We start from the raw sequence: 23348 nt of genomic DNA on the forward strand, positions 1-23348 counted from the left end.
TGTGTGATTCTTTCTTTCTGGCTGTTTGTTTGGGGTTTTTTTTCAGAGAAAAAAACCAAAACAAAAAAAATAAAAAAAAAAACAGTTCTGCTAAAGCTTAATATTGCACTAATAAAGAGGATTACTTTCTTTAAGCAGGTTTTTGACATTTTTAAAGATATCATTGTCTTGTTTTTTCCTGCATTTGTTCTATAACAGATAGCAAACGGATAACAAACCCTTTTAAAAATAGCATTTTTCAGTCTGTAGGGTCATTCGTGTATTGGCAATAAAATGGCATTTCTAAAGTACATTCTAGTAATACGCTCTTCTGTTGCTTCCACTGACATAGAAAACATTGATAAAAATGAACTACAACATTATATATAGCAGTGACATCCTGATTCAACTTTGGGGAGGAATAAAGCATTTTATTGAGAAACAAAATGTCTGCAAATTCAGTCATATATTTACAAGATGCATAAAGTAGTTCCGAAGACTCTTATTATACAGAGTTCATTTATCTCTATATTCATGACACCCATGGAAAGAATGGTAATACATGTCTGCGTGTAAACCACCTGACCAGCTAAAAATTCTTCCACAAGATCATCTAATGCACATGAATGCCCTACTCATAACTGAAAGTAATAAACACAACAGAGAAGCACAATAAAAGAAAGGCTTAATATTCTCAGTTACCTTTTTGTGCCATCAGGCAGAATTCTTCTTGAAGCTTCATGTACTCAGCAGAGCATCCCAGAGGGTCAGTTACATGGCTTGGGGGAGTCTGAAACTCAATGTCTGCACAAAGGTTGGGATTGGATGAATGCAGTCGAACAGGTGACATTGTAGCACTGAAAGGAACCTACAGTGAGAAACAGGGAAGAAATATTGTATAAGGTGCAACCAATCTTTTGACTCTGTTGAAGCTTCTGAAAATATTTAGTTCATAATGGGAAGAACACGGTAAGAGCGAACATGTAACATTTTACTGTGCTAAATCTCAGCTCTGCTGATGCAGAATCTCTTGCAATTTTTCAGTGAAACAGACAAAAAAAGGCCTAAATACACAGCTAACAGCTAGGAATGGAGCATCTCAACTCCATTACAAAAATGGACCATTTCCTAATACTTAGAAGATGATTGGAAAATAGAACCATGACACATGCTGCTTCATATTTGGACATTTGAGAGTACATGTACTATGACTCTGTTGTTACAATACCAACATTTGAAGTATGCAAGTTCCTCCATAGACCTGTAAGTAAGCTATACAATTATGAAATCCATCACTGAAGGTTTTCAAAACTACTGGTAAATCTTGAGTTGAAACTAACTGTATTGGCAACTACGAAGAGGGAAAATAGACAAAAAAATAAACCACAACCAACAATAACAACAAAAAAATAACCAAAAGTCCACCTGATTTTCATTTAAAGTACATGAACCATATAAATGTAAAGACAAACAGTTTAGTAAGATACAACAAAAAATTTACTTCATTATCATTTCCACATTTCTTTCTCCTATATTTTTCAGGTAATAAAAATACACATGCAAATCTTTATAAATTATATACACGCATCATATATACTGAACAGTTTACCTATATGCTACAAATGCAGTGTATGGCTACCACTGGTGTATATGTAATGTGTATATGTAAGCATATATTTTATTTTCTTTTAATTTTACCATTTACACACATTTGTATAAAAATTAGGCCAAGAACCCAATTTTCAAATTTGAATGCAAAGGACAGGCAGGTAGAACTACACTTTATTACTTAAGTATTAAGCACTGTTAAACATATTGAACACATTAATTTATCTCATTATATTTATCAAATGTATAAATCAAGAATCTCTACACTGCAGCCCATTGAAATTTTTCAATATGAAAAATGGGGCCAAAGTATAAAATGTGTCTTCCAAGGCAGGATAAAGAGCAGCAGATAACATAAAAAGTCATATTACTAAGAATTTTTATCAACAGATAAGTTCTATACTACCATCAATGTTTGAAATTGGTACCTTGTTATTTGATTAGATCAGTGAATGGCTTTATCAATCCCTTCCTATAAAAGTTTTCATCAATATACATTTTAGATTTCTGACTCGCCAGTGTAAACCTCAAAATCCTGTTGTACCTATTCATCATATATCATCGCACTTATGAACATATTCCACAAAATACCATTTTCCATCCTGCTCTTCCTCAGTTTCCAGATACATTTAGCACATAAAACTATAGGTCTGTGGAGCCTATGCAGTATAAACTTTATTTTCATCTCTCACATATTCTGAGTTCAAGCTGTATCAACAAAGTATTCTTTTTTTTTTATTGGACCTTATTTTGGCCTCATATGAAAAACACTTCATTAGCAGGAGATGTAGAACAAATTCCTTCTATTCATACTGGATATTTACCCCATAATCTTTGTGAGTACCAGACTGCCCCTCTCAACAGCACCCAAAAACTAGGTTATTTGACTAATGAAAATGTATGTTAATTTCAAGTCTCCTTTACAAAACTTCCCACTTCTTAAGTTGGAGGGCATGTCTATCTGACGAGGAGTCAGAACTGGAAAGGTTCAATGGCTCCAGGACGGCAGAGTACATGGCTACATGATAGCTGGGGGAGGAGGAGCAGCACCTACCCGATACTGAAGCCAATCCAGAAAGCAGGAAAAAAGCCGATCCCAACTATAATGTAGAAGCCTGAGGGAGAGTCCCTGCAGCCTCATGTACCTATGGTGATCACAGAATCATAGAAAAGTTTGGGTTGAAATGACCTTAAAGATCATATAGTTCTAACCCCCTGCCACATGCAGGGATACCTTCCACTAGACCAGGTTGCTCAAAGCCCTGTCCAGCCTGGCCTTGAACACTTTCAGGGATGAGGCAGCCACAGATTCTCAGGGCAGGTTGCCCCCGTGGCTGCCCCACATAGACCAGCAGAGCTGCAGGCTGCTCACACATGGGAAGGTGGGGAGCAGGGGTGACAGCTCTCTTTAGATCCATAAGTTTGGCCTCAAACCTCAGCCGGCCAGGCTGAAAAGCAATGTTTTCATAGTGAGATCTATTGGAAAATAACCTTTTAAAGTATGACCAAGAAACAGCATTTACATGTTCTACAAATACTGTCACACTGATTGCAAAAAATACACATTCACATGACACAGACAAGTAGCTGCTTTGCTGACTGCTTTAAATACAAGAATCAAAAATACTGTTGACCAACAATGAGCTCTCCTCATATGCATCTTTTAGAAAAAGATTCCAAGCTGCTTTCCAAAACAGATGAAAAAATCAACATTGAACAAACTCTTTAGTTCTCTTGAATAGGCAGAAGTCCAAGAAACTCTGCCAGCATATTTCACTTCCCCTTTTTTCATTTCACTGCTGTGCTTTATATCTGTGGTTACTTGCTTCTGACTTTACTACCAGATTGTTCCCAGTAGAGTGGGTTGTAAGGAAAAGCTCCGCTTTCTGCCATGAAATTAACTGATGTAACTGCATCACTCAGTCTACACACACAGCTTCACTGCCTGGGATAGACAAGCACTTTGCTACATCAGCCAGGAAGAGCGAGACACTGCCACAACCACTGCAAAAGCTGCAATCATTTTGGTGCCTCTGGTTTTCCTTCCTCCTGAGCTTTTTCCAGCTCTGCCAAGACCCCCCTCAACAGATCCTCACTTCAGCCATAGGTAACAACTCAGCAATTCCCTGGACTCCTACTGCCTTGTGATCTAAGTCCAGCTGTATGTGCTTTATTTAAGCACTCCCTGGTACAGCTCTTTCCAGTGTTGTTTAACTACTGCTGAACTTACTGGTTACTTCTACTGAAACTGCTCAGCCATATAAATTTGATAAGTGGGTTGATTTCTTCGCCAGACAGGCAGGCTGATGAACATCAGAATATCCATCAATTACTGAGCACAGCATTCAGAATCAGCTAATTACAGGGGCTTAAATTTAGATGAGTTAATTTGGGAACTGGAGAAACACAGATTTCCCATGACTTTTTAGGAGGGCTTAAGAGAACTGAGTTTTGTAGTTCAAGTAGCAGGAGCTCAAGGTATTCAGGCTTAAGAAAAAGCTTTGTCTGATCTAGTGATTTTAGCTATGGGCTAGAACAGCAGACCTGGAACACTTTAGCCTGATAAAGACATTCACTGCTTGGGCTAGATAAGGGTATGCATTTAAAGCTCTATTCAATCTTTGGCTGCACAGTCTTTCCTATCTAGCTGCTGTACTCATCACTTGATTAGTACTAATGTCTATATTGTGCATTCCTAAAAAGTGCTTTTCTGATAAAGCAGCAGCTGAAGGTACCCTTTCAATGCTACTTTGATTTCACAAACAGCACTTCCCCCTCACAATTCCTAGCCCCTGCTTTGATTTCACAGCTCCAGGTTTTGTGTCCCAGTGGTAGAGAATTAGCAAAACTAAATACAGACACTAGAGGTAGTAATATGACTTTTTTGGATTATGGAATGTGTTCAGGAAGTGTCTCAAATGAAAAGGCTAAGCTTAAACTACTTAAAAGTATAGATTCATTACTCATTTTTAATAGATTATAGCAGAGTATGTCAAAGACGTGTTTAATTAGTGCAGGGGCCAAGTCTAACCATTACTTGCACTGGGATAAAGGAGGAGGACATGTACCACGCAAGCTCAGACCCACATTTATGGAACAGATTTGTGGCAGGCCAGACCACTTCTATGAAACTTGGCTGAAAGTGGGTAGCATGTTTCTTGCACTTTCCAGACACGTCCAAAGAGTGCAAGAAACATTTTCATAAGCCTATTACACATTCGAGTTACACAGCTTCCCATCTTTAGAGCTATTCCTTGATTTTTAAATCCACTCACTGTTGTAGCCACTGCAGCTGCTAGTCTCTGCCGGCGTCGTGTTGTGCTGAACTGCCCCTTCGGTGCCGGCCCTTCCTGACAGTGAATGCAAGAGAGGAAGTAGAAACAGAGAAGGGAAGGGGTGATGGGACACAGGAAGATGAAAGGTGATCAGAAAAGGGAGAGGGAGAATCTTTAAGTGGCTTTCAATTTTGTTAACTTTTATGGCCTACACATTCTGAGGACATATTACATGTTTTCAGTTGTGTATGCCAAAGACATAAAAAAAAAGCTAGATACTTCACTAAAATTATCTCCAGATGAGTTGGACTGCAGTGCACTCACTAAGACTACAAAAAAAAACCCAAAACCAAAACTATTAGCATTGCCAGTCAGAGTTATAAGGCAATATGGAATAAGAAAACAAAAAGGATGCTACGGCAAGGCAAAAAACACAAAAACCAAACTCCTTCTGGGGGTCACTTGACCATCTAGAAAATGAATTCTGAAAGAGATCACTTTGCATTAGTGGAAGTGAATGAACTGTGGTCACTTAAGATGCATGCATCTCAATGGTAAAACTTTTCAGTGTGTTATAGTGAGCTTGCTTATGTATTCTTGTGCACAGCTGTAGCATTTCCATGTCCATTCTTGAACCTATTTGTTCCTTTTCTCCACACAACACTTTTTTAGTTCCAGCTACTTTTCCTGTACATTATTGAAGTCTTGACTTCCAAAGCAATACAAAAAATCAAATAAAGCACCACAACTGAAAACTAAGCATTACAACAACTGCTTCCTTCTCTGCATACCTAACTTGCTGCCACATCCTGCTCAATTTTACTTTTATACTTTTGTACCATTAAGAAAATTCACCATGGTACAGCCAAGTCAAGCAAGTAATTGCCTAATACAGAGGAGCTCCATAGTCCCTCTATTTAATGTCTAATCAAAATGCCATTATTTTGACACCATTTTAAGATTTTAGAAGACTAGAAAAGCCACCTTTTTTCTTTAGAAAACAAGTTCTGATACCTTTATATCTTTCTTCCCCTATATCTTCACCTTTAGCCATTTCAGTATTTTTTAATCCATATATATTTTTATTTTTTCTGAAGGCAGCCTGGGCACCCTATAAATAACAATGGTATAGACTGGATACATGGACATCATGCTGAAGACCAGGATACTGTTAGCTGAAATGTCTTGCTCCTGTAACATTCCCACTGGTAAGGTTGCTGTATCTGAGAATGGCCATACCCTTCAGTCTCTGGCTAATGACAGTGGAAAAGTTGTCTAATAATCATAGTGAGACAAGCCTTGCTTTGTTCTATAGCATAAAATTCTTGCATTAAAAACATGTAAATAATCTCAAAAATATGGAAAACAAACGTTGCTAAAGCAGAGAATGCACCACATGCACAGTGTAAACTCTTGTGCTCTACAAAAGTCTGTCTTTCTTCCAGAAATAAGTCTGGAAAAATATTCTTAACTAAAAGGGACATATATAAGAGAGAGACATGTACAAATATATATTATATATATACATGCAAGATTATGAATGTCGGTATGTATTATTAAAATGAGAACAATGAGCTCTGCAGAACCCCACACTCACTTCAACACAATAGAAAGTAAGGGCATAATCTGAGTTACGATATAAAGACATTTATTTAAGGGAAGAGGCAGCAAGCCAGTCTTTGGGTCTGGTTTCATATCTGAGCTGAAAGCCTCAGTAGAGCAAGATGACTTTTGAGGTTGTTCCATATTATGTCATTCTCAAAAAAATTACTCTCCAAAGAAATAAAATAAATGTAAGAAAAAAATAAAAAGTCTTGGAACTTCACAATTCTGAGTTTTTGAAGGAAATCAAATCAACATTGGTTTGTTTTACTGGTTTTTAGTAATATATTTGCTTGTTTTAAAGACCTTAAGATGGTCATGAGAATAACAAATCAGTCTTTTACCCAAGGGGAGGCGGGGGGGGATAATCCAAACCCTACATTTTGTGCAAAAGTATCATTTGTAAAATGAGTGAATACAGGTCGATTAACCTGTTGTTGCAGGCCATTTTCGTAAGACTTTAAATAGACCTTTTAAAACCAAAATATACCTACAAGCAATCTTTCTTCAGAGAAGTAGTCCATGTTATCACTCTTGAGTTAAGGACTGTAAATTAAGCTGTTAATTCTAAAAAAAAATTAGCAATACTCAACTCACAAACTTGCAAACGTATATACATATGCTAAGCTCAATTTTACTTTAGGGTGCAACCCCACTTTCGTCACTGTGTGAGCAACTTCAACTGCATACAGAACTGGTATACCTAATTGGCAAGTATATATTTCTAGGAAACAAAGCAAGCAGCTTTTCTTACAAGAAAAACTATTTCAAACACATTATACACCTAGCATTCATATTCAAGAATGTGTGAGCAGGAACAAAAAACTGGTAATAAGTACAATACAATATCTGGATGGGAGAATTCTCTCCTTGCATCTCTTGCAGTGGATGCTGAGCTAGCAAAAAGTACATCCTCGTTCCCCATTACTCACGAACAAGATAGTATATATAGAGCTTCCTAATTTTTATGCTCTCCAGAAGGATGGCTTTCAATATCATACTATCAGAGACTCTTTGAATGGTAGCTGATGACTACTCATTCTAAAATAAATAGGTGCAAGTACTTCAAACAGAACTAATAGTGTGACTAGCTTAAAGTTAGTATGTTAGTATTAGTATTATCCCCTAAAACTAATGAGATGTATGGAGACATGGGGAAAGAGAAAGGAAGAAGTTTTCTTAGTACCAAGTATCAACCACTTAAGCAAATCATGTGTAGGCACCATGAAGAAGCTATCACAAATTATACAAAGTGATTCTCAGTAGCGGATACCCCAATAAACAATTTATAAAGAACTGGAATAGCCTTGAAAAAGTGACCTATAAGAAAGGCGAGTGAAGCTAAGAAGGAATGGCTAACTGAAGAACAAAATGGGACTGTAGGCTTAAAAAGCACGTAGGCATAGGGGGAAATCCACATTTCTGTGGAATGGCAACATGAGCAAATTAGGAATAACACAATGCGTTAGAGTGAAGCCATCTTCCACAAATCACAGCTTTAGCCCATTCATGAGACAGGGCAGCTCTTGGAAGAATAAAAAATATGTTGATCCAATCAAACTAGGCAAGATAATGAAGCAGCCAAAAAGGAATCTTCAATGTAATTTAGAATAATTTTATTGTTTCTCTTTCACTGCAAATGAATGCATAAACCAGTCATCAATAACTTAATGCTTTACTCTAACAAAATAAGCTTTATATTTCCTGCATTAGGCTTGCCAGGAGTTAATGCTGACCCAGGTTAGGAAGAGTTCATTACTGACCCAGAAGTCACAGGCCCATGTAGAGCAGTGCTATGCACACAAACTCTCTCAGGGTAACCTGAAAACCAATCATATTTGAAAATTTCAGGAGCTGAAGCACAACCCCTGCTAAGCCACAAACAGCAGTTTGAGACTTGTTGCCAAAACAATGGAAGCCCAGACCAGTGTCACTTTGGCAAAGTGCAGGCAACACAGGAACACTTTGCAACTCCTCATGAGCCACCCTAGATCATTATACACTGACTGCTTTTTCATCATTTTCATGGAGAGGGATTTCTCTGAGACCATTGTGGCATGAAGGAATAAAATGCAGTATTGACTCTGTTTCTTCATAGGCACCAAGTACTTGCATCCATTTTCCTGATATTTTTATTTGTCTATGGTATTCAGCAGCAATGAAACGCAGTGATCCTTCAAATGCAGGTAACAGAACATGACATCATCACCAAAATTCTTTTGTTAATAAATGTTTTTATTCCTAATAGATGCTTCATTGTTCATCCTATTGTGATTTATCTAGTATATCAGGTACAAAGAAAAAACACCCACAGCTCCAATTAGAAAGCTGATGCAACTACAATTTCTTCTTAAGATTATTAATCTTAAATGAGTCACAGAAAAGTCTTTTTTGTGTCTCTAGGGGACACATCAAAGGCTTTCAAAGTTTGCATGAATTTCAAGGAATTTAAATGGAGCAAGTTGCTGACATTTATTCATTCTGTAGCAGACAGCACAGTGGTGATTGTTAGCTCCTGAAGTCAGTTGAACAGTCTTCATTATCAGTTGCTTAATTATAAAAAAGATTACATTTTGGATTAGGCCCCAAAACACCCAACTGTTTCTGACAAAAGAGTAAGACACCCTGGATCTAGCACTGATACAAGCATATTAGGCTGATTTCTGTGCTTTTACTTTTCAGCTCTTAGGCATAATAGAATAAATTCTTTCTTCATATAATTTATTCTCTTTTTATTCAGTTTGTTCCCATACTAGCTTTTTCCATAAGAGAAGCCTTGTGAAAATACTTGTCATTGGTAACATTCCTAGGATAGATCTTGACAAAGGCAACTGATGTGTTTAGTATTTCATTCATGTTTTCTCTTTTAGCTTCATGCCACCTGTTCAATTGTCCTTCTTGGAAGACGAAGGTAGAACAGCAGTACCACGATGTGCTGCATGCATATTGCCTTTTTGGCACGTTAATTGACTTGTACTCAGATCCCACTCCTTTCCCTAGATGGCAATGTTTTCATATGAATGAATGTAAAATCAATACTTTCCTTATTATCTTCCCTAGGTTTTAAACAACAAACTGATATTTAATTTATTTTATCAGGAACACAAAAACCAGTATCTTGACTTCCTACTTTCAGCTAATATAAAACTTCATGCTTAAAAGTTAATCTGAAAGTACAATGAAAAGTAAAACATTGTGCATTCAGTACCTGAAGTTGAATTTTTGCCTCTTTGCTGACACTTTTTGTTCTCCATCGTCTCGTGACCCGCTTGTCTTTCTTTGAAATATCTACACAGTTAGCCTACATTACACAAATAGTTAAAAGCGACAAAGTACTATTAAGTTGGCACAAGCAACACAGACAGTATAGCAAGTTAGTAAAGAAGTGTAGCATTAGACATCTATAGATTAGAAAGTAAAAAAGAAACCGCTGCAAGGACCCGTAACCTCAGCAGTGACCAGCTGTAGCTCCACATACATATAATGGTATATTTATCTCATTTAGCAAAACTACTAATGTACCTTCCTCGTGAGTGCACAATATTTAGGACGAGGTTTTGAAATCCTCATGGATTTCTATTCTGTTACTACTCAGAGAAATGTAGAGTTCACTTCTCTCTGAAATCAGTGGTAAGTCTTGTGGTTACCTCATTGGAACTAGACTTCCCAACACACCAACACCACTGGCAGATTTGTGTACTCAAGAGGACTGAGTGAAAAAAGAAAAAAAGTATTTAGGATTTAGGACCTGCTATTGCTTTCTTGTGCCCAAGAGGAAAACTCACCCTGAACTTGAACGGTGCAAACCTTGGGACCTTTTTACTATTTTCTAGAGCATGCAACTGAGAATCTTTGGGTCTCCACTCCTTAAAAACTTAAAATATCTTACTCAGCACAACAAAATCTCCTTAAATACCATTTCAGTGTACACATGTATTTCTATTGTAACAGTTCTTAGCTTTGCTCTGCAGATGACATAATAATTTGATTCATCCTATTTAACTCAGTTAAGTTTAATTTTTTGTTTACACATGAAACGTTACTATACATTATTAAGGTACAAATGTAAGGTAAACATTTCATCCAGGAGTTACTAGAATTTTGGAAAACCTTTCTGAATTAACATACAACATGTCTAAGTTTCCCTTAACATAAAGAACAAATGTTTCAGTGTGATGATTTATGTTCAAGCATACTTACCTGCATGTCTGTGAAATTTGGTGCTGACTGAGTTCTCTGTAGTATTTCTAAATTTTGAAGAAGTTTACTGAGTTCCACAAGGTTTGATTGGCAATGAGCAAGATCTAAATAGATATAATACAAAAATAAATTAGGTGCTTCAGTTGTACTTTTTTATTTTTTGTCATAATGTCCATCATTGGCACCTTATTTCATGACAAATCTTAAACATCCAAATCCCTGGTAGTAAGGCATCTAAGTTTTATTTATTATTTACAAGAAATGTTGAGCACTTGTTATTTTTTTGGGAATCAGCAACAAGGGCAAACCTGAAAAGCTGATCATATTTTAACAATGATATCCATTAAGATAATATAGATTAAGATAAGTTTTAAAAGCAATATCCTAAAACTTGCGAGCGAAGTTCCCACCACAACTATCTGAATTACCTGAAATAATTACCATAATTCCCTGAAAAGCTACTTCATGTGCATGTAAAGATGCCATCTAACCACTTTTTACTCACTGTTTCTTGTTTTGTATCAACAGTAAGTTTTGCTGAAAGAACTAGGGATGAAAAGACAAAGACTAACCTTCTGCACATCTGTCCATCTCTTCAGAATCCTGCAACCAGGCCGCTACTTTACTCTGACCAGTAGTGCAGGTAGCAGGAAGGCTGTTACTGCAAGGTATAGGAGACTGCCAGGGGAGGCTATTTTGCTGCACCTAAGGCATAATAAAATGCTTAAATTTACTGTTGCTATATTGCTCAGTCAGTGTTATCACCACCTACTTCAGAATAAGAAAACAAAATATGCATTGTGATTTCAGTGACATCTGTGATGCGACTATATCGTTCCCCAAGTGCAGACTTTTCTGAACAGCATGCTGGAGAACCAAACCAAGAACTCCATAAGCAAACCGTATTTGCTAACCAGCAGCTAGAAAAGCTGTTGCTTAAGAGGAAGAACATTATCAAACAGTAAAGAGGCAAATTTATCCCTGGTTGACAAAGGCAAGTGCAACTGTTGTGGGGATGGCAAATTCTTTGCAAGATCATGCATCCCATTAATGAAGGCTAAATTAGATAGTTTTTCAGCTGCCCACACAGCTTTTCACTGGCCACTGGTTCTCACAGCAGAAACTCCTCACTACTGGCATTAGAAGCAGAGCTCCCTTAAATTGTCCATGAGCAAGGTCAGTAGGCATGAACTTTCAACAAAAGAGCACTAGATACCTTTCCATCTGACACATTAGCAGCTGGTGATGACTCTGTTGTAGAGGCTGAAGGGAATATATGGAAGCTAGCATCTCTTGGAGATCTCACAATCTCATTCTGACGGTACAACCGGTGGTGGCGTAATTTTGAAACCCAGGCATCAAATGAATCCTGTGACTTCACCTGGAAATAGAATCACTATTAAAAAAACATTCAAAATACTACTTTTCTATATATAAGCTTTACAGCTTTATTTTTTTTCCACAGTGCATGCAAAGACAATAAGTACTTGAACCACTTTTTACCTTCAGATGATAGATGTGTTCTTCTGTGTCAAGATCTATTCTACGAGCCTTCTTTTTTATAGACATAACTGATAAACCAACATCAATGCTACCATGGACTTTGCCTTTCTGTATCTAAAACCAAAAAGCAGTGTAAGAAATTGGTAGTATTATGTACTTCTTCACTATAGTTAATGGAAAAATATCTGGTGCTGAAAGTGTCCCATTTTAGGAACATTTTAATGTAAAGCCATATTAAAAAATAAAACCTGTAGACAGAGTAAATAACCACTTGCTGTATTTATAGACAGAGAAAACTATCTCACAATAAGTGCTCAGTGCAGAGCCAATTCCAAAATCAAAGTGTGTTGGTTCACACCTGTACACGGCTACAGGTAGGTGAGAAGCAGAGAAAATTAGACAGTATTCAGCTCCCTGCTACCACTTGATAGTTATTGGTATCCAATGTAACTAATTTAATGTTACCCTTTTATATCTTTTGAGTACATTGTTAAGCAATTCTCTGCCTTATCCATATATCATAATAATCAGCTCTGACTGACATAAAAACTGAAAAAGAATAATGAATTATCAGGCTGATCTCACAAGAACTTTCATTAAATAAACTACGTAAATTAGTATTATTTTCATATAAGTAAGAAATGATAGAATTCTTGAGGACAGAACACAATCAAAACCTTACATGCTTTCCATATACAGACCTCTTTGAATCCATCAACAACTTTCATGAGTGTCCTGTCATAAATATGACTAGAATGAGATTTAATCACTCAGGCATGCAGAATTCCAATACAAACGTAAAAATGGTCTTAAATTATACTTACATCAATTGGTGACTTTGAATATTTCAACATTCCATTATCCAGGACAAAAAACCTCTGAAAGAAAAAAAAAAAGATCATTCAAATTATTCCTTAATGAGGAGATGCAATATAAGCTGTGCATAATAATTCATCTGCAAAATAGAAATATTACTCTGCAGCAATTAAGGAATGTTTTGGGGTTGGAAAGGTAGGGTAAATACAGGAGGATCGGGAAAGCGAAAGGGAGGATAAATATTATTGAATAATTTTCTTGCTTTTTTTGACAACAATTATCTTCCAAGCAAGAAAAACTAGATTCTCTTTTTACAACATTATGTTCTAGGTTTTATTTGACAAACCTTGATAATGAAGGGTGTTTTTTTCCCATTGTCCAGTCAATTCAATAAAATCCTTCAGAAAAACACTGTAGGCTAATTAACAGAAACTGAGTCATGTTTTTAGGCTAAGATTTAGAACACAGCAAATTATTATCCTAGATTCTCTAAGCTGTCTGACTTGGAAGGAAGGAAAATGTTTTCATAATGTGAACCTGTTCGACCAACACTATGAGCAGGGTCAGTAGTTAGATGGGAAAATATCTCCTGAAGATGGTTCTGGAAATTATGTCTGTCACACAACAGATGGTACCAGTATCTCATGCAGGGCAAGAAAACAGTGCTTTCCTGGAGCTTCTTGAGTAAGATGTCAAAACAACAGGAGGGATTTTGGTTCAGAAATGTTTTTTTAAGTAGGTATTGTCATGAATGGTCTTCATAAGAACATGATAATCATTTTATATTGCTCTGCCTCTCTTAAATTACACACACACCCACAAAATGACCTTTCCTCACATTTTGTTCCAAAGCTATGCTGCTGTCAGAATACAACATGCAAAGTTCAACAGGCAAAGAATGCTATGGCTTTGCTAGCAGAATCCCAACACAACACATGCTACAATTACTGTCTCTGGAAAATCTCACTGGCCTCACGAAGTATTGTTAAGGAAGCTGCAGGATATTGAGGCAGCAATTTAAAAATAATATTAACTATAAAATCTTATTAACCAATCCTCTTCCATAGATCCTTAGGTGAAATGTGAAGCAGAGTAGAGCAGGATACAAAACTATGAAGCTCTTAATCACATTAAAAATATTTACACTGGTAACTGGTAAGCCAGCATGAAAAACAGATCATCAGTAGTGATCTCTGTCATAGAACTATGAAAGCCGAACACCCCTTGCTCTCCTATAAAGTTCCTTACCAAAACAGACACTTATCCAAGAAACAACATATTAATAGGTTAGTGAGACACTGCAACAAGTTGACCAACAAGTTGCTGCTCCATCCCTGGAAATGTTCAAGGCCAGGTTGGATGGTCTACTGGTAGGTGTTCCTGCCCATGGCACAGGAGGTGGAACTTGATCATCTTTAAGGTCCCTTCCAACCCAAACCATTCCATGATGCAATGAACATAATGTATTCTAAAGGCGTGGAAGCAATGTGCTATTCCATATATTATTATACATGTGATCAATTGTTTGGGGGTTTTTGGGGGTGGGGGTGGTTTGTTAGGGTTTTGTTTTTTGGGTGGGTTTGGTGCCTGTGTTTATGAGTTTGGTTTTGTGGGGATATTTTTGTTTTGTTTTGGGGAATTTTTGTTTGTTGCTTTTGTTGGGATAGGTGTTTGGTTGGTTGGTGGTTTGTTTTTTTTTTTTTAAGATGCTCTCCTTCTCTGTTCTTTCAGTGTTCCAGGTATGTCAGTTTGATGTCTTTCAATCCCCTCAAGCTAAGTTCAACTACTGGATATGTTTGGTTGCTGAAACTATAAACTTCAGTTAAACAAAGCAAAACAAAAAAAAATCTAAGGTAGGTCGGCAAGCATGCACAAGAAACGGTGGTAGGCATATGTCTAAATTAGCATAACATTCACAAATACCAGTGAAATTATAAGTGTAATTCATACTAGTCTGGACTGTATGGACCTGAGTAAATCCTACTGTGTTTAGCAAAAAAAACAAAGTTAATGCTTTCCCAGGAAAAAAAATCAAACAAAAAACATGTAGAACAAATGGTTCCACTATCTCTTGCAGTAAAATGCATTCTGTGCTAGGAGATTATCCTGCTTCAATTACCCTCAGCTACAAAAAGATGGGTGAGCACCAATGCCACACATTTTGTTGCTAAGTACAAAAGGGGGAGAAATGTAATAATTATGGTATAAAATAGAAAAAGGAATTTAATAACAGTACATTTAGGGCTAACAAGAGGTCGACTTATGCATGGGGAAATGTCTCCAAATTAAGTAAACAGAAATAGGAGATTTGAGTTTGAGTTTCGGGGTGTTTTATTTTGTTTTTTTAAATTGAGACATCTAATGGCAAACTGCATACTCCCACCGCATGCCCACAGAGAAGACTGCCATCAGGAAGACAAGCAAATCTTCCCAGTCAGTATCCCTAAAGAGGAATGAATGGTCTCCCATATGAACACTTTGGGTTCATGCAAAAGCCCCTTAGCTCTCCTATCATGAAGTCCTGTGTACTTTAATGTAAACTCGATGCAATCTTACAGTACACAGCTACATTTTGTTATAAAGTATTGGAAAGAACAAAACAGATATTGATTAAGCCTCTCAAATCACAAGGCATCTTCTGCATTATTTACAACTTCTGTTTGGATTTTGAATATGGCATTAGGCAGCAGGCACTGCAATTTGGAAACCATAAGCAAAGTAATTCTTTACACAGTTTGAAGAAAAGGTCACACACCAAAACCCTGGGCATTAATTTGACACGTTAATTTCCTCTAGACAAAAGAGCCCAACTCATAAAATAAGGTAATAAGCTTTTGACTGTTCTATGAGACATTTACCTTGTGCCAACCTTTTAGAGGCCATTTTCTCTTTTTCAGCATGAAACCTTCATGTTTGTCTGGCTTCTGGACATTGGTCTGACCTATTTTCAGACCCTCTATGATTTCCCAGCTGTCAGGTTCCTGGCAAAAAAGTATGAAGACATATTGGCTAATTAGCTGTGCACACAGAGGATGAAAAAAATGCATTCACATTTAACACAAATTCTCCAGAGCAAGACAAAGAGTAAAGGAGGGCTAGACTTTGTAATCAGCCTATGTAGGTATCAAAATACATGGTCAATGTATTATGTCCAGCTGTGTTTCACTTAAAGTTACTTAAAATGAACATTTTTGGAAGTCTAACCCTTACCAGGTAACTAAGAGAAAGTTGAAGCTTTTAAAAAAGTCTGACACTGTAACTTAACAACAATCTGAGTGTGATCTGAACATGTGTTCACAACAAGGACTGCATCCCAATTAAATAAATACATCCAAAATACATGAAAACAGGACCAAATTGTGGCTAAGCTAAGCATAAAAAAGATCAGACCTACTACTGGAGGTAACAGTGTGAAAGTGAGGGTGGCTCTGACCAGCTGCTAAGTCTACCTAGAAAGCATCCCACAAATTAGAACTGCACTATGAGAACGAAAGAGATTGAACAGATTTGCAAGTGGAGTATGGGCAAAATCTAAACAGTAAAAATGTACCTTTAGTCAGAGTATTTCTTCTCTTACAAAAAGATGCGATCAGGAAATGAAATGAGGAGGAAAGCATACTGTTAAATATATAGATACATACCAACAGTGCCCTTTGTGCTATTCCCTGATCATATCAAATTATAAATTTTCTAATCTTTAAAGTACAAGCTACATTGATTCTGGATACTCTGTTTTTCCCTTAAAAACAGAAAAACAAGCAGAAGAGCCTGATTTGTTGTTTATTTTGAATGTAGCCAGCTCTTGTCTTCAAAAGCATTTTATGACAAAGCTTCACAGGCTAATTGCCCATTTAGAAATCTGCAAAAGGATTTTCTTTTTCCCCTGGATTCATTTTACTGTATTAAGAGAAATTTACAGGAAAGCTAACTAATTTTCTCTCTAGGGAAAAGAATAGGAACTGTACTATTTCAGACACATCCAGCTGTATGCCTTTCAGGGAGCCAACTAAAGCATACTTCTTGTACATGCCATTTCTTATGCATGATGACTTGTACAACTCAAACTAGACTTATACCATAGTGAACAGCTAAAGAACATTATTTTTAAAGAGTAAAAAGTCATGCCCTTATTTATATTCTTTTGCTACTATTGTAATTAAAAAAATTCTATACCAACTTAAAAATATCCTATTGCCTGCTCTTTTAAGAGTCTATTTTACTAATTGTATCCTACCAAACTGTAAACTTGCATTTTCTATATGATCTGTCACAACTCACAGCAATGCTATGAAACATTACCAGCAGTGCTATGAAATGTTATCAAGAAAGGAAGCTCATACAGAATCAAACATTTAAAGGGAACAAAAAATTGGCTCCTACATTTCTCACAGAAAAAAGCTGTTCCAAACTGTCAGTCTTTCATAACCCCTTCAGTTACACAGCCCTACAATTTTCAGTGAGGTCTTGTTATTTTGAGAAGGATGAAAAGTCCTATCCCGAATAATACATACTGCAGTCAATTTTAATAGAAATATTTATTTAGTTTCACTTTCCCTGCATACTATAAACTGGAACTGTCACAGTGCCTCTAAATGCCATGCTCAAAAAAACACCTTTTTTACTTCATTGTGTTTTGCTTGGATGTTCTATTTCAACTACTGTAGAAGGAAGCAGATATGTACTATTTTTTCCCTACAAAGAAGCACTTGACACTTGAGGGGTGCGAATTAAACTATGAGTCCCCTGGGGTAAGCAGAGAATCTCTCTCTGCAACTCTGCCAACTGATTCTCAGCATATTGATTTCTCCTTTAGAAGATCAGCTGTAGGCATAAGTCTTTTAGCTACGAGATAACACCAGTATTGATTACTTTTCAACTAGAAATCACCATCTCACATAGCTATTCATTTAAACAAAAGGCCAGATACAGAGGGACAAAATGAGCAATTATTCAGTGCAATGTGGATACCTGTCTCCTGCTGCACCAGTGCTACAAGCTGTTCTTTAAAACACCCTAACAATCCTGACTCTGCCTCATCCCACAGGTTTGTTGTGATGAGATATGCCCAATACAAAAGACATTATGCAAGAACAGCCAGAAATGGGAGAAAAACAGAGTGAAAGTGGTATGTTTGAAAAGCCCTCATCCGATGCTGATTCTCAAGTACAATATCAGTAATTTAGGGTTTCTGTGATTCCCTATGTCTTACATGAGAAACAGCTCTGTGCAAAGCAGCAGGGCCAGAGGAACCTAAGCACAACTCACAGTCCTGGGTCTGCATATAACCCAGCTTTTGGGAGTAAGGGAGCCACTACCAACAGGTTTCTGAACCTCATCTTTTTGAATGCAAAGTATTTCTTTTCCAAATAAAACAGAATGAACCATTTCATTTGCCCTGGATGAACAGAATATTTCCTTCTGAATTTGTTTATCAGTTCTGTTTCAGAGGTTACAGACATTTAATTTCAGATTTTTCTTTTCCATCAAATATTCCATCACAACATCCTTGCCTTTTCAGCAATAATCTTACTTTTTCATAAGAAGTATCTTAAAATGAAGCCTTCTTTATATGGTATTAGACTTATTTAGAATCAGTTATTCTAAAAACTGACAAATTCAGCCTGGAAGAAATTGACTGCAAAGCACCATACACAAGGCTGCAACTTTCAGGAATTCTTGGGTTTACCCCTACACTTCTACCTGTTTCCCTCCCTCAGGAAAGAAGTCTCAGCAAGAGATTTTAAATTTTAAACTTTAAGAAACTACCCACAAGGAATGTCATTAAGACATACTTTTAAAAATAATATCATTATTGCTTAGCAACACTTTGGGGCTTGGATATGGTTTGGTCTACCTTAATAAGAGAATTGGACTGGATCATTTCTCAAAGTCCCTATTAGCCCCATACTCTGAAACTGTAACTTGTCCCTGGGGGCCAGCCATGGGCAAAAAACCCTAGACCATCACCACCATCAAAATCCTTAATTTTGTTAATTTAATATCTACTAAAGATTGCTGACACCTCTGACACCTCAGCTGGGAAACAGGAAGCTGCAGGGCAGGCTCACAATATACTTAATGGTAGAATCATACAAAAAAGCTGTTAGTCAAAGTACAGAGAAAAACTCACCACCTAAACTACAACCTATTTATTTGCTTACCTTGGATAAAGAGATAGGGTCACTTTCGAGGAACTGCTTGCTTAAAGAAGGGTCTGTGCTTCCTGAAGAAGCTTTCCGCTCCAAAATATGTATGCTCTATAAATAGATAAAAAGATAGATAGATAAATAAATGACATGGGGTAATTAAAGATGATAACTTATCAATCAGCATTACCTTTCAAAATACATATTAATTAATGACCAATTATTACACTCCTCATATAAAATATCAGCATCGTGGCTCAAAACATACCAAGGACTAGCCACCCACAATATAACTGCACAATTTGTCTTCTGAGGAAACAAACCTCTCAGACCTTCCTCTCCTTTCTTTTCTTATTACTGATTTTTAAACTAATTACTTTGTTCAGCCTAGAAATTACTGAGAACTTAGAAAAAAAAAAAAAACAAAACCAAAAAAGGAAAGACATGTAATGCAGTTTTTACACGCGAAGTGCTCATAGCCAGACCTGTTACATCTTCTGCTAAGATACCAGACACTGAGTACACACATCGTGCTGTCAGCACTTCCGAAGCAAACCACTGTACATATGATATTACACCTTAGAATTTTGTTTCTGGCTTCTCAACTGAGGTGAAGTAACTCATTACATGAGTGTGTTTTCATAGATGACAGTTGTTCACAGTATCAGTTACTGGGTCTCAGCGGATAGGCTTGCTAGTAAGCATTTATGGAACACAGTAATCTCAAACCAGTACAGCTGGGTTTGCATATGACAAAACCATAGAATTTTGCACCTTCAGTGCATGGTACAAAAGTGAAATACATGATGTCATAATTAATTCTGAAAAAAATGTTATTCTTAAAAGATGTCTTTCCATTTCCAGAAATGTTTCAGTCATATTTTGTAAAAGAAGAAGCATTTCTTGCTACAGAAGCAAATAACCACATTTTGCCTGCTTGGATGTGCATTATGCTCTTTGGTGATATCTTGTTACATTTCATATTACTATTTGGTAAGCATTCTACCACAACATGTTATTAGTATCTCTTTAGCAGGAAATAAAACAGTTTCATTTCCAGAACATGTAGCACAATGTCAAACTTGCAATTGAAGTTACCCTCTCAGAAAGGTAAGTTTTCACAACTGAAAACAACAATTAAATTTTGTTCACAACAAAGCTTCTTTACATTCATTGCAAAAGAGATTACACAGGTACAAGTGACAACAGAAACAATACAGGAATAGAAAAATACATGCAAACAGCAGAGTAAATATTATTGTTTATACAGATAATTAAGTACAGAAGGACCATAAACAAACTTAATGAAAATGAAGACAGCTATTCATATAAATGTGTATATAACACAGACCACATCTTGCTGCAGAACAACACAGAGGTCTTCAATGTTCTTTCCCAATTTGCAACTGTGAATGAGATCAGGAAAATATGGGGATTTCTTTGTTGTCAGTGGAGATTAATAAGCATCCTTGCCGCTATGCAATAATAATCAGCATTTATTTTCAGTTTTAATTTAATTTTACAGTGACGGATGTGAAAACGCAGCAGTATAACCTGCCACAGTCATCACGGCCAAGCAGAAAATGCTTTGTCACCTGTGCTTTGAAATCTGTTTTGTCAACGAAAGACCAGTCTCCTAACTTAGCCGAATGTCTATAGTCACCTGAGAAAAACATTTGTATTTACGTAACACAAGTTCCTATATTACATGTCAAATAATTTTATATGCTTGAGCTGAGCTCACTAATAATAAACTAAGGATTTCTCATTGTCATGGTTTAATAGATTAATAGATGACATGCTATACAGTATCACATTTAAACAATATATAAGAAAACCTAAATCTGTTCCTCCAAGGAAGATTGAAATGTTGCTTCATTAGCATAATCAGGGTGATTCCCAACTTTCTTGCCAGTTTTGTCTGGCAGGCAGGAATCCCTCCATCTTGAGATGGAGCAATGCCCAACACAGATGTTCTGAAGGTCTCATATGTAGCAACCGGTGCAGTTTGTTCTTACATAACTGCAATTTCATTTTGTACAATATTTAGAGTGGAGTAACCCAACAGCCCTTGGCTTGCCAGATTTCCAGTGACATTTTTAATCACATGGTTTTAACACAGGGGGTTTTGTGCTTTTTGGTTGGTTTTTTTTTTAATCAGCCCTCAGTTCCACTTCAGTTGAGAAATACATTATTAGCAAACAGCGCTTCAACGAATGCTGGCTTACTCAATTATTTGTTTGGAAATAAGAAAATCAACACGTTTAAAATAAAATTGTTACTTCAAGAAGTGTTGTCAGTAAATGTCAGATTTTCAATTCTTTTCTGACCACTAATGCACTGAAAAAAAAAGGTCTTTAAATTTGTGAGATCTCTAGCACAGTATTAAAAGACGTTACCTGATGCAAAATGTTTTCCATTAATGCATGTATAGCTAGAAATCACACAATTATACATTTTGAGAAGCAGCTATTTTTAATAATGCAGGAGTTTAGTTAACATCACAGGAACAAAAATTATTTAGACCTTGAGGTTATTATCAAGAGACTTTGTTTTGTTTTAACAAGGAAAACTAGAGTTGGTAAAAGAAGCAGTTAAAAAAGAAGCTAATGAGAGGAAAAGGAAGAAAGAGGCAGATCAATACAGCTTCTGAGTTTTGTTTATAACTGAACAGAAAAATGAGCAAGCCACTGATCTAGGCCTATCAATCAACTGGTACTCTCACTCTCTTATCCCAAGAATACAAGCAGGCGAACCAACCTCTGCATTGCTCCATTCCATGTCACATAGGATCACTTGTGGGTTATAGCTCACTTGTCCTGGAGAAAAACACCAGCACCATCAAATTCCGTGTGCTCTTGGATATTAATAAGATTATAAGTTTAACTGAAATTGCTCTGTAACTCCATTGCTAAATCTTACTCCTAATTACAATCCTTCCTTCAGCTTTGAGATTATTCACAACATATATTGTGTATGTTGAGCACACATTTGCTCCAAAAATGCCCCTAACAAGCCTACACACAAGGAACACAAATGCTGCTTCTGCCCTGCATTTTGTTCACATTGCTACCCAAAGACATGTGAGGGAAAAGGATGCTGATGGAGAGAATAATAATATTACGATGTTCCATACTCATATTCTCTAGAGGTCAAAAATAGAACACATATTTTATGGTATCTTTCTATATACCTTGCCAACTTTGTTTTTCAGTGAAGAGTTCAATGATCCATTCTCTTCGTCCACCATAACAAATACACAGGCAGTATCTGTTCTCCATCAGGCCAGAGGCTGAAGACACTAACATTTCTTAACTGAATCTGATTTCAAATTAATAGAAGAGACATTCAACTGCTTTCAAAGGGAAGGTAATTTAAGAAAAAGAGATATTGGACAAGCAGAGATAAGAAATCCAGTGAAGGACAAGCCTGGCACTCATGCCTCCCCTTTTTGCTTTGCTGCTTAATTGCTTAATGGAATGAATTATATTTAAAGCAATGAGTTCTCTCTAATTTGTCATTTATAATTTACTCATTTCCAAGAAAATGACAAAATGGTGAGGAATTTATCACTCACACAGGACACAGACTCTAGTCCAGAAACGTGCACAATGTGTAGCTAACAATTAATGAAAATGATTTGGTGGGTCATTTTGTTTGCTTGCAGCTTTCCTGCAGTCTTCAACACCCCTAACTATAGGGCCTACACATACACTGTAATTCAAAATGGCGTGTTTCCCTCTGGGTTTTTTTGTGGTTTGGTTTGTTTGTTTAGATTTATTTTTTTTGGGGGGGGGACTCAGTCCAAAGGACTGACTGGTGCATCTTTTATTATCTGCTATTCACTGGCATTCTTTTTACAGCCTAGCTACCCTTTCACAGACCTGAGTTCTTATTCGAATTCCATTTAGTATAGAATCATAGAATAGTTAGGGTTGGAAAGGACCTTAAGATCATCTAGTTTCAAACCCCCTGCTATGGGCAGGTACACCTCACACTAAACCATATCACCCAAGGCTTCATCCAACCTGGCCTTGAACACTGCCAGGGATGGAGCATTCACAGCCTCCCTGGGCAACCCATTCCAGTGCCTCACCACCCTAACAGTAAAGAATTTCTTCCTTATATCCAATCAAAACCTCTGCTGTTTAATGAAGTGCAATGCTTAATTACTTCCTCTCAACTAAAAACACAGTATTCTCCAGTTATCTGAAATATA

General features: G+C 36.7%; 1 protein-coding gene across 1 annotated transcript in view; it reads right to left on the reverse strand.

Annotated features, from left to right (window-relative positions):
* OSBPL6 (oxysterol binding protein like 6) overlaps positions 1 to 23348 on the reverse strand; it is a 48891-nt gene that overhangs the window by 16699 nt on the left and 8844 nt on the right. Inside the window, exons 2-9 of the mRNA XM_005152571.3 lie at positions 19145 to 19240; positions 15842 to 15964; positions 12992 to 13045; positions 12168 to 12281; positions 11881 to 12045; positions 11237 to 11369; positions 10665 to 10768; positions 682 to 847 (exon numbers count right to left, since the gene is read on the reverse strand). Coding sequence (XP_005152628.2) covers positions 682 to 847; positions 10665 to 10768; positions 11237 to 11369; positions 11881 to 12045; positions 12168 to 12281; positions 12992 to 13045; positions 15842 to 15964; positions 19145 to 19240 — 955 coding nt within the window. The remainder of the gene's footprint in view (positions 1 to 681; positions 848 to 10664; positions 10769 to 11236; positions 11370 to 11880; positions 12046 to 12167; positions 12282 to 12991; positions 13046 to 15841; positions 15965 to 19144; positions 19241 to 23348) is intronic.

The sequence above is a fragment of the Melopsittacus undulatus genome, chromosome 8, assembly GCF_012275295.1.
Source record: "Melopsittacus undulatus isolate bMelUnd1 chromosome 8, bMelUnd1.mat.Z, whole genome shotgun sequence".
Classification (NCBI taxonomy): domain Eukaryota; kingdom Metazoa; phylum Chordata; class Aves; order Psittaciformes; family Psittaculidae; genus Melopsittacus; species Melopsittacus undulatus.